Source organism: Thalassophryne amazonica, chromosome 14 (genome assembly GCF_902500255.1).
Source record: "Thalassophryne amazonica chromosome 14, fThaAma1.1, whole genome shotgun sequence".
NCBI lineage: Eukaryota > Metazoa > Chordata > Actinopteri > Batrachoidiformes > Batrachoididae > Thalassophryne > Thalassophryne amazonica.
In genome coordinates this window covers 50,336,713-50,349,768 of record NC_047116.1, presented here as the reverse complement: position 1 = coordinate 50,349,768, position 13,056 = coordinate 50,336,713, and the positions used below count along the sequence as shown (strand labels likewise).

General features: G+C 43.6%; 1 protein-coding gene across 1 annotated transcript in view; it reads right to left on the bottom strand.

The window, feature by feature from the left end:
• LOC117524084 (dynein heavy chain 7, axonemal-like) overlaps nt 1-13,056 on the bottom strand; it is a 289,259-nt gene that overhangs the window by 89,358 nt on the left and 186,845 nt on the right. The window contains 1 exon segment of the mRNA XM_034185816.1: nt 11,786-11,940. Within this exon segment, the coding sequence (XP_034041707.1) occupies nt 11,786-11,940 (155 nt within the window).

Here is a 13,056-nt window from a genome sequence, read left to right as displayed (position 1 = left end):
TTACTTATAAGGTTTTGAATAATCAGGTCCCATCTTATCTTAGGGACCTCATAGTACCATAGCTGTTGTGGCTGGGGTGCCTGGCTGGCTTTTGTTTCTGTCTTCTGTTTTCTGTCTTTTGTTTTTCCTTCCAGGTGGCATGCGTTCAGGACTGGCTGTGTTGCTGAGTTATTAGGACCTCACCCTGATCACCTGAGGCTGGTCATGTGCAGCTCGTCAGGACTCACAGCTGTGGTGCATCTATATGGATTGGGGCATGGTTGCATTTAAGTCTGGAGTACACAGTGTGTATTTGCCAGAGACTCGACCTTGTGACCAGACGGGTGAGATCGACGTTTAGAGAACCATCTCATCATCATGGACGCAGAGACCGTACCAGGTTTGATGCCATGGTCTGTGAAAGAGGAGGGGGTGAGGTCTCACGCTCGTCAGCACACTTCCTGAGGTACTTTAGGTTTTGTGACTAACATGAGTACAGTCAGTAGATGTGGTGTCCCTCACACCTTATTATATTGAGCTGTTATGTTAGTCGTTTAATCAGCTTCCACTGCAGTGGAGAATTGAACTGGGTGTTCCATGCCTGCAGGGTGGGAAGCTGATTGGTGATTAAGCCAGGAAGTGTTTGCTGTTTATGTACACCTTTGAGTGGTCTCTCTGTGTGTGGAGTGGTGGACTCACATGATGGTTTCTTCTTTCACAGACTCGGTTGGTCGCGGCCACCTGGGGGGTGTCGGCGGGGTCCTTGGGTTCGAACTGTTCTGGCTCCGGACCGTTTGTGCTGCTGGGAGCGCACCGTTCTTCCACCTCGCCAGACCACACACTTATTTGTTTAGCACTCACTGTTATGTCATTAAATTCTGTTATCCTTTGAACCGTGCTCTGTTTCCTTTATGCTGAGTCCTACTTCAAACTCTGGTCGGTTCTCCGACTGCGTCTGACACATAACAGTAGTCTCTGGCCAATACATCACGGACCCAGCGGTAGCAGAGGCGGTACTGCGCCGGGAAGGCGGCAGCAGATGTCAGAAGTTATCCGGATCAGTTGCTCTCCGCCCGGATGGTGCATGTCGGAGAACCCATTATTGAATAGTGATTTGAGCTCTCTTGCAGCCGTGTTCCTGTGGTGTTGCCTTATCTGTGGGTTGTTGTGGAGTGTGAATAGCGACGGCTTCACGTCACACTTCGACCGGATAAGAGGTAAAACGGGAGCTGCATGAGTGTGTCTTTAATGGGTGAATGCGCACGGCGGAGTTCTGTGGCACGGGTCGCTGTGCTTCCTGTGGTTACAGTTGTAGCCCCGTCTCCCCGGGTGAAGATAGCTACTGCGTCTGTTGTGTCAGCTTCGGCGTAATTTAGTTGAAGCACATTTTGGTTGTGTGTTTACACGTAGCTGCGCACAGGGAAAGCAGCGTGAGTTGTTTTCTCGGTTACCAAAGGGGTTTTTTATTTTTAGCACTTTGGCTCCCCCTGTTGGTGACCGAGTCACATTACCGTTATTGCTCTTAAGGTGGAACAGGTGTGTTCCATTTGTTTGAGCTTAACAGTATAAGTCACTTATTAGTTTTGTGTTGGTTCATTTTTTGTGGGTGTTTTTTGAGTTGGTTTTTGTGTGGGATGTTCTACACTATTAGTGTTCTGGGGTCGTGACCGTGCAGGCTGTCTGGAGCATAGAAAGGACCCAGGTAACTTTATGTTAGTCTGTTAGTCTTTCTTTTTATTTCTTTTGGTTTCACCTCCCAGGGTTTGATGGGACGGTCCTCTGGGGGGTGATGGGGGGGTAATTGGGTTGTTTTTTCTTTTTTCTTTTTTGTGCCCTCTCTTCTCCTCTGGCTCCAGCCGTGTGAGCCGTAGGTTGTCGGCGTTGCTGGAGTGGTGCAGTTTGGTTATGCTGGGCGTTTCCCAGGTAACCTCTGCACCCGGGAGGGGGGGGGGGGGGTTCGGGGTGTTATTTTTTTTGTTGATTCCCTGTTCCACCTCCGGCTTCAGCGCGCCTTTGAGCCGTATGCCATCGGCGTAGCTGAGGTTTGGGGCAGTAGAATATACCCGCAGCTGGTGGCTGGTTTGGAAGTCGGAGGGGTGGCGCCGTTTTGTGCCGTCTGCCATTATCGCTGTTCCACTCCTCCCGGTTGACTTCTGGGGTATAGTCGTGGTTGGTGACACTGGACATACTTCCAGTTTCCACTGCGCCGAGGGGGTGGGGTTGGGGTTGTTTTGTTTGTATGTTTTTTTTTTCTTTTGTTTTTCCCCCCAGTTTCCGCCCTCAGGGTGTGACTGTGGTGTCCTCTGGGGGGGAAAGGGCTGTGGGTCCATCTAGCCATAGACGGCCGGGGCTGGGTCTGTTAGTCATGAGGGGGGGCGTCTCCTGGGGTTTGATGGAACGGTCCTCTGGGAGGCGCTGGGAGTCCCCGTGGGTGACTTTGGATCCCAGAGGGACTTCGGCTGTGGTTATTACTCCTGGAGCTGGCGGGATGTCCTCTGGGGGGTGTTGGTCCCTACATGTCGTCCGGGGGGGTGTTAGCGTTTTTTGTTTGCAAGCTTAAGTTTGGGTTGTGTTTTTCTTTTCTCCTCTTCCTGGGGTTTGATGGGACAGTCCTCTGGGGAGGGGGGGGGGGTGGTTTGGTTGTTTGTGTTTGTCTTTTTTGTTTTATGACTAAACAGACTTTAAACATGGTCGGACAAAGGCTGACCGCACAGGTTCAAGAACTCCTGGCCACACCTGTGCAAACTGAATGACAGAAACAAAGGCAAAGATGCAGTCAGAGGTGCAGACGTCAATAGTTCTGTTAAATGAAGATTCAGTTGGAAGATGAATGCAGATACTGTTTCCAGCCATGGTCCCTGGAGGGGGGTGTTTTTCCTGGGCCAGGTTTGTGTGGTCGCCGGGAGGTTTCCCGTGAGGGTGGGGTGCTGTTGTGGCTGGGGTGCCTGGCTGGCTTTTGTTTCTGTCTTCTGTTTTCTGTCTTTTGTTTTTCCTTCCAGGTGGCATGCGTTCAGGACTGAGTGGCTGTGTGGCTGAGTTATTAGGACCTCACCCTGATCACCTGAGGCTGGTCATGTGCAGCTCGTCAGGACTCACAGCTGTGGTGCATCTATATGGATTGGGGCATGGTTGCATTTAAGTCTGGAGTACACAGTGTGTATTTGCCAGAGACTCGACCTTGTGATCAGACGGGTGAGATCGACGTTTAGAGAACCATCTCATCATCATGGACGCAGAGACCGTACCAGGTTTGATGCCATGGTCTGTGAAAGAGGAGGGGGTGAGGTCTCACGCTCGTCAGCACACTTCCTGAGGTACTTTAGGTTTTGTGACTAACATGAGTACAGTCAGTAGATGTGGTGTCCCTCACACCTTATTATATTGAGCTGTTATGTTAGTCGTTTAATCAGCTTCCACTGCAGTGGAGAATTGAACTGGGTGTTCCATGCCTGCAGGGTGGGAAGCTGATTGGTGATTAAGCCAGTAAGTGTTTGCTGTTTATGTACACCTTTGAGTGGTCTCTCTGTGTGTGGAGTGGTGGACTCACATGATGGTTTCTTCTTTCACAGACTCGGTTGGTCGCGGCCACCTGGGGGGTGTCGGCGGGGTCCTTGGGTCCGAACTGTTCTGGCTCCGGACCGTTTGTGCTGCTGGGAGCGCACCGTTCTTCCACCTCGCCAGACCGCGCACTTATTTGTTTAGCACTCACTGTTATGTCATTAAATTCTGTTATCCTTTGAACCGTGCTCTGTTTCCTTTATGTTGGGTCCTACTTCAAACGCTGGTCGGTTCTCCGACTGCGTCCGACACATAACAATATCACCCCAATAGAGCGCTTCGCTCTCAGACTGCAGGCTTACTTGTACTTCCTAGGGTTTGTAAGAGTAGAATCGGAGGCAGAGCCTTCAGCTTTCAGGCTCCTCTCCTGTGGAACCAGCTCCCAATTCGAATTAGGGAGACAGACACCCGCTCTACTTTTAAGATTAAGCTTAAAACTTTCCTTTTTGAAAAAGCTTATAGTTAGGGCTGGATCAGGTGACCCTGAACCATCCCTTAGTTATGCTGCTATAGACTTAGACTGCTGGAGGGTTTCCCATGATGCACCCAGTGTTTCTTTTTATTCACCTCTTTTTGCTCTGTATGCACCACTCTGCTTTTAATCATTGGTGATTGATGTCTGCTCTCTTCCACAGCATGTCTTTTTCCTGATTCTCTCCCCTCAGCCCCAACCAGTCCCAGCAGAAGACTGCCCCTCCCTGAGCCTGGTTCTGCTGGAGGTTTCTTCCTGTTAAAAGGGAGTTTTCCTTCCCACTGTCGCCAAGTGCTTGCTCATAGAGGGTCGTTTTGACCGTTGGGGTTTTTCTGTAATTATTGTATGGCTTTTGCCTTACAATATAAAGCGCCTTGGGGCAATTGTTTGTTGTGATTTGGCGCTATATAAATAAAATTGATTTGATCTGATTTGATCACTGTGCCAAGGAGGGATTCTCTTTAGGGTCAGTGACCCTATGGCCTTGGCGGAGGTTTGCACTCTCTGAGTGCTTCTAGTTTTTATTTATTTTTTTAATCACAGCGCAGCAAACAAGGTCAGTAGGCTGAGTGAGTCCAAGTGAGGAGAATTGTAGATATCCCACTGCACAGGCTGGTGCTGGTAGAGCTGCAGAGGAGGGGGAGACCCGCTGTCGCTCGGTGACAGAGATTTTCACTTTCAGTCGCTAAACATCAGAAAAGTATCCAGTAACGGCAGGAAAAGTAGCTAGATTTGTCGCTAGTCGCTTTTGAGGAAATAGATCATCAAGAGGGTTTGGAAAGTTGACAGATTTAGCAAGAAAGTCGTCAAGTTGGCACCACTGAATGTAAACACACGCAACGCGAACTCACCCATGCACAGCCCTGTACCAAACTGAATGTCCCATACCGAAATGGTTCAATACAAATACATGTATCGTTACACCCTTACCTGTCACACATAGCAAGAATGTCCAGAAACCAGGCCGACACAGCAAATAGACTGCATTTATATAGCACTTTTCCATCTGCATCAGACGCTGAAAATGCTTTACAAATAATGCTCACATTCACCCCGATGTGAGGGTGCTGCCATACAAGGTACTTACTACACACAGGGAGCAACTACGGGATTAAGGACCTTGCCCAAGGGCCCTTAGTGATTTTCCAGTCAGGCTGGGATTTGAACCGGGGATCATTTGGTTTGGTCTTAACCACTAGACCATCACCTCCCCTTTTATTTCTACCATTTACTTTTACCTGCAGAGCAAAGCTCTCACAAGACAAAAGTGTAATTTGTCTGATGTCAAAAATCAACTAATGTGAGTTCCATATCAAACAACTGTGTCATGCACGCGCTCCATATCTGTGCTTATGCCATCTCTTAGTATGCACATACAGTACGCTATCTTACATACTAAAACGTATTCTGACAGCTGTAGGCCTGAAAAATTATCTCCAGGGCCATCACCACTTCCAGACTGCGAGTGAAAATTAAAGCTCAGCGGAGTCTGACATTTATTCCTATAAACTGCATTCAACAAGATTAATAATGGCTTCAGTCATGTGTGAACTTTATTAGCATCTAATACGGTTTCACAAATATGGCCATAATCCGGATACAGTCGGGAAGGAAAGTCGTGTGTAGACTGTGGGCGGATCCCGTCCAGACTGCCTCATCCACACCTGCATGATCACATCCAAAGCGTATTTCGACAACTCTTAGACAACACAAACTGCTGTCAGACGGCCATAAAAGGAACTGAACACTGCCTGATGTCCAAACTTCTGGATGGAAAAAACGGGACCGGAGTGGGAGGGAGTGCTGTGTCCTCTCTTTGCACAGGAACTGCCGGTACTGGACATCGGAGTACAACCAATGTATGGGCCGGACTCACTCATATGTGTCAAAGCCGGAATTGGTGCGGTCACCCACCCACCCACTCATACATGATTCTCTCAGCCACTCGAACCCTTGGCGCACTGACTTGAGCAGGACATAGCAATGGCAGGATCACTGCTGATAACTTTTATTAGACACAGGAATTACAGTGATCTGTAAAATAAAAATAAAAAGCACCACACCGCTTTTTTTCAGACCTGCCGGGCATGCCGGTGATGATATTTTTGCCTCATGCATTTATTATTTTTATTAGATATAGCAATATGAGTGTAGGAATGACATTCCAGCCCTTCTTTCCATATAGAAACACAGGTTATGCTGTGTTGATAACTTTTATATAACGGCTGAGTGGATCTTTGTCATTTGATTGGTGCTCTGCATGTCATGTGACAGGGATTATTCATCCCATTTGTGTTGTGTTGCATTTGGTTCCATTTAGAGTGCAAAGTTGGTTCCATAAAAGTGTGCTGTGGTCTGATGAGTCCACATTTCAAATTGTTGGACGTTGTGTCCTCTTGACAAAAGAAGAAAAAGACCATCTATATTGTTACCAGCGCAAAGTTCAAAAGCCAGCATCTGTGATGGTATGGGGGTGTGTTAGTGCCCATGGCACATCTGTGATGGCACCATCAATGTTGAAAGGTACATCCAGGTTTTGGAGCAACACATGCTGCCATCCAAGCAGGGGCGTCGGACTGGGGGGTAAAGGGTACTATGTACCGAGGGCCCAGAGCATGGGGGGGGGGCCACAAAAAACTGCCATTAAATACATTTTTGTGTTGCATGTTATTAATGTCCATGCAAATGTTGCAAAACATAATTCTGCTCTAACAATAATACTGAAAGATCTCTGAGGGCCCTTCCACCCCTGCACATTTGTACAATGGTTTAGTCCAGGCGCACAGGCGACACCCCCCCCTCCACCACCACCACCACCACACACACACACACACACACACGCACACACACACACACACACACACGCACACACACACACACACACACACACACACACACACACACACACACACACACACACACACACACACACACACACACACACACACACACACACATCCCAAACAGGATCTGACAGAAAGAGGAGGTGTTTAGTAGTTGCACCATTTTCTAGAAAAATGGTGCAATTTTGTGCATTCCTGTATATTTTAACATACGGGAATGCACCAAATTGCACTATTTTCTAGAAAATGGTGCAATTTGGTCCCCCAGACCCCCAACTCAATATTGCTCCCCCAACTTTAAAAAGGGTTCTGACTCCCAGGTGTGAGCCAAGGTATACATGATTTAGACCTGGTTTGACTACGCATTAGAAATTTGGTGTTTGCGTTAATAAAAAAGAACATAACAGTTTGGGTCTTCAATGTGGCTAGTACCTAGGGCCCAGAATTTGGTGCTACGCCTCTGCCTCTGCATCCAAGCAACGTCTTTTTCAGGGACTGTTGAACAACTGAAGTCGTACATCAAGCAAGAATGGGAAAGAATTCCACCTACAAAGCTTTAACAATTAGTGTCCTTGGTTCCCAAATGCTTATTGAGTGTTGTTAGAAGGAAAGGTTATGTAACACAGTGGTAAACATACCACTGTCCCAACTATTTTGAAATGTGTTGCAGGCATCCATTTCAAAATGAGCAAATACTTGCACAAAAACAATAAAGTTTATCAGTTTGAATATTAAATATCTTGTCTTTGTGGTGTATTCAATTGAATATAGGTTGAAGATGATTTGCAAATCATTGTATTTTGTTTTTATTTACATTTTACACAATGTCCCAACTTCAATGGAATTGGGGTTGTATATAAAATAAATAATGAATGTTTTTACATTCTTTCAGTGGAACAAATATTACATTTTTTTGCTAATTATGGGGAGAAGGACTAGGGATATAACTTTCCAACAACAATATTTAAATTCAGCAGGTCAAATTACATAGAAATATAAGTTGTATTTTCTCATCCAAAGCAAACAGCACGACACTTCTGACAAATTTGATGAAGTGGACGGCCATTTTGTTTTATGCAAATTTGGGGTGAAGGAGTAAAGCCACAGCTTGCCAGGAACAAAAACCGAACTCAGCATGTCAAAATACACGGAAATAGAAGTTTTATTTTCTCTTGTAACGCAAACACAAGCAGACATTTACAGTGGTCGGCACACTTCCGATAATCCGATAACAGATAATTATCAAAGACAATGTTTTCTTTATCGGATTATCTTTTTAGATAACTTTAAAAACCATTATCAGACCAATTACCTTCCAATTAATCTTTGTCCAATAACTTTTAAACCAATCAATAAAATAAACAAAGCTGAACAGTGACAAGCATTTTTAAAATTAGTTTAGCACTCACCTGTTAAAAATTTTGTAACAAACGCACAGCTATAACCTTTGCTAACAGAAAAGAACCGCTTGTATAAAAGGATCTCAATCATCTACAAACAAAAGAAAAACAGCCCCAAAAGAGAAAAAAAACAAACATTTCTTTTAACACCATACTAATAGGCTGCCGATATCACCTAAGTCATCCAGAGGCATACGTTTTTAGCTTATGGTTCAAATTTTAACCAAGCAAATTTTGGACAAGTTATTTAAAATTACTGTCATGTCTGAAGTTTTATTAAGTGAAAATATCAGATATATGTTTTAGTTTTAAAGTAATGTGCTAATTTTTAAGGTTTTGTGAGCATATCCTGTGACCCACAATGCATTTTGGGTAGGATGATGTAATCTCAGTACATCATGACAGGACAAATGCATTTCAGACACTCTGTTCAGGCTCCACAGACAACAGCATTAAACTCTAGTGCCTAAAACTCTCTTGAATATATTCTCTGCGTTTATAGATGTTGGTTTTATTTGCGTTTGTTAATTTCCAGGCATTTTAAATGTAGCAGACAGGGATTACTGTATCTGGAATTTTGTTTTCAAGGCCTCTATTGCCATCTACTGGTCAGTAGTGTTCACTAAGCATGTGGGAACCAGTAGATAGCAGTGTTCTATTTATTTTGACCCCGGTTATGTCAGATGATTGTCAAATCAACTTTATGGCTTTGCAAATGGCTTTTTTTGTGTGCAATGAATGTATACATTATACAAGTTTCACTTTTTTAATGGAATTACAACCTTATTTCTATTTCAAATTCTCCCATTTTTTGCATCCAGCCTTATTTCCTTTAGAAATTTCCTTGACAAATAATATCAGTCTATTAGGACGTCAGGTTATGTGTTACACATATACATGTGTGTGTATATATTTTCCAACTTATTCCCATTGATGAAACTTTTCATTTTCTGCCTGAAAGCTTATTAGATGAGTGTGTTCAGGGCTCCGTTTGTTTACAAAATACACACGTGTTACAGACCTTGAAATCCAACAACAGGGATTGATATTATCCAAAGATTTATGAACATACAAATTAACATGCTTACACTTTATCATGATTTTCTCCGTTGTGAGATATAAAAGTGTCTTATCGTAGCGTTCATGTGTATATGCATTATAACGCAGCGCACGAGCGACGTTACGATATTCTTCAGAACGACAACGTACGCAACATGCATCCAGCAGCAGACACGCTGCTGTCATAGACAACTGCCTGTAAAGTTTTTTGGCAAGTTATAACTTTCTAAACAGCGTAATTTGTAATGAAAGCCACTTCATTTGTGCGGCTCTTTCGGCGCCATGTTTGTTTTTTCAGAGACAGCAATAAGCTCCTCCTACCCCTCCAAACGGAGGGATTTGTAGCCCTTCGCCTTCCCCTCGGCCTCGCTCCAAAAAGAGGCACTTTTACCCAGAATCCTTTGCGATCTGTCTGTTTGTTACAAAACCTCAGAATTAGTGCATTATTCAACATTAAAAGATATATGTTATATTTTAACTTTGTAAAAATGACATAACTGACATTAATGGAGTTATTCTATCGGTATTAATGTTATTTATAATCAAAACCATAAGTCAGCATGACTTTATTTTTCAAGACCTGTGCCTGACCGGAGCATCATAATTGATAGAGAGTTGGCTTTATGGCTGCTCTCAAAGTGCTTCTGTGATGGGAGCTTTGTAGTAAACACGAGCTTCCAGCAGGGGCAGAATGTTAAAAGAAAAGTGTGGTCTTATTGTTGTGGTCTGTTTTTATTTTTATAATTATAAGCTATTAAATTTGTTCTACTAATAGTTATAGATGTGTCAAGAAGTAATATTGGAACTTATCGGTTATCTGTGACTTCCGATACATTTTTGGGTGGTTTATTGTTTTATCTTTATCGAAGATAACTTTTCAATTATCTATTATCGAAGTTAATTTTTTGGTTATCTGTGCCCACCACTGGACATTTGAAAAGCTTCATGAAATGAGAGGCCATTTTGTTTATGCAAATTACAGGTGCAATTTTTGAATTCGGCAGGTCAAAATGCATAGGAATCAGTCTACTGTCTGCTTTTAACAGAAAATGGCTTGGGCACTTTATACAAGCTTCTTTTCTGAAAAAGGAACCTTACTATGGATAATCTTTTTATATGCCGTGGTGGACAGTACTTTTGCGGGTTGGTATTGTCAGCACACAGCGCAGGTGGGGCAAGAGGAGCTTCCCTGGCAGTCGCCTCCCTGCGCTGTGAAATGCATCTGAGGCTGTAAAGGAGGTGAGTTCATGGTGTCATGGGCTGACAAAACAGTTCCACGTCCTACCTCCTATGGGGTTAGATGGTGATCAGATAATAACGTATATTACAGTGGTGAGATCTGTTCAGCTCTGAGCCTCTGACGTGTACATTGTGTGGCAGCAGTGCTGGTGCCACAGATATGATGGACACAATATTTCACATTATTTATGTACTGTAAGGCCTATTATGAATATAACAACCTGTTCAGATATGCGTGTGGCATACACTGTGCCATGCATTGACCTGTAGTGGCACATGATGCTTTCGGTTTGATTCCGTGCTGGTAACATCCATTGCACATGAGGAATGCGTGCCACATACATGTTATTACATATCAACATTTTCTTTGCCCTCCCTGGCCGGGGTCCAGTCGAGGTGGACATGTGTGGCACAAGCAGGACATGCCGGCAGGTGTTGCTGTGACGATCCATGTCAGAGTTCAATCAACCACGATCAGATCATGTCAAATGCTGTTATGAAAAAGTCAGATTATGTAGAATGCGATGACGTACAAACGACACATAGACCGCTGCCAGATGTGCATCCCATCTCGACAGCACCAAGAGTGTTTTGAACATGTGCAACACACTCAGGATAGCTGAGCGAATGGGACCAAATATGTAGACTGCTCAGGGACTGCCGTCCGTCCGTCTGCAAAACTACACTTCAATTCTTCCCGACTGTGGCCGGATGTGTCATTCTGACGCCATTCGGTCTCAGTCGGCGTATGTGTGACGGGGTATAAAGAAGAGCTATGTCTTATCATGTGTCATGAAAGGACAAAGCTCCAACCTGCTGACCTTTCCTGGTACACAGACCGATCTCTGTGGGAAAGTACAAGGCGCTATAACTGTATCAAATGTCATAAATGTGATATGCTTGACTTAATGTCTGCTGGAAGGAGGATCCTCCAACAAAATCTGCTTTGGGCTTCATTTTATGGGAGGGTAGCCTTGCATAACATGAAACGCATTTTGCTCAACTTTGCTCACCCGATGAACAGGAAAGATATAACATTTAACTGCTAAAACAAAAACAAAACAAACAAACAAAACTTGATACTCCCTGCATAGCCCCTGAATGTCTATGTGAAGGTTTGTAACAATTTTGAACAATAAATGGTTCATTGAAAAGGAATGATGGTCTGCAATAAAAAACATCTGTAGCTTGCTTTCCTCCCACAGACATCTACACCTCCACAAAAACGTGCTTACCTGGAGTGCCAAACTGGATGCAGTTCTCGAGTGTGCGAACGAAGTCAGAATCACTTTGTTTAATGACATGTAGGTTGTTGGCTTTCTCCATGTTTTTCACCCACTTGTTGGCCTGGCCCTGGGGATCGATCATTAGAGGCCATCGCCTGGCATTACTACAAAAACAAACACACACAGTGGAGGAGGATGTCAGCTGAGTCCCAGATACATATCACAACAGCAGGAGGCTTAAGATGTGCAGTTCAGCTTTAGGCTAAACTTTCATTCTCATCACTACTGGCCAGAATCCATTTGGCACAGGTCTGAGATCACTATGTCCCATAAAAACCACATATGACATATGCTACATAATAACAAGAGTTATCAGGAGATAACATATCCCCCGGTCCCCACAAATCAGTAACACAGTGTCAGGGATCACCCAAGTGCACGCTTATGCTAAATATGAATGAAACTGATCAAATGGTTCCTGACATTTCAAGCTACCAAGGGTGGCAATGACAATATCTTGAATATCTCGCTGTGACCTTGAAATTGACCCCAAGATTTTTGAGATATCACACTAACAAGGGAAAATGGATGGACAGACAAACGGGAAAGCTGATTGCAATAGCCCTCGGTATAAAAAGCAGCAAAAATGCTTTTGCCCTTCCTTTAATGGAAAATTGAAATACGTTCCAGTTACAAATCTCATTCCTTGTGGAATGTATTATCAATCATAATGTCATACACTGTTGCAAGTTGACTGATGTGCTTTTAAGCTTATATTCATCTAGCATTCAATAAGCATTCATGGGTGTGTCTCTTCTAGCCAAAAGGAAACCTCAATTGTATTTATTTATCAGATTGTGGGAGTAACTGAGGAAAAGTACTTTTTAACACAAGGCAATCTGATCTTGGACAAATTATCTTCAGTCAATGAAATTCTCATTTTAAAATGTATTTTGCATTTGTTTTGTATAATGTGAGATTTTGCGTAAACATCTGACAAGTATAACAAATTTTCAATGAGGCATTAAGGAGCTGAAACAAACCTTTCAGGTTTTTTTTTTTGTTTTTTTTAGTTTTTAGGACTTCATATTTTAACTTCTTTGTCACTTCATCATAGAGTCAGTTATAATCACAAATATTACATGTTTCGGGGTGATGTTTTGCTTGACATTGACTTTTGACCAATCTGTTCCAAAAGTTAATCATCTGGAGACATTAATGCAAGCTAGATTTGCACCAAGTTTGGTGAAAATTCAACCAGCCATTTTTTAAAGTAATTT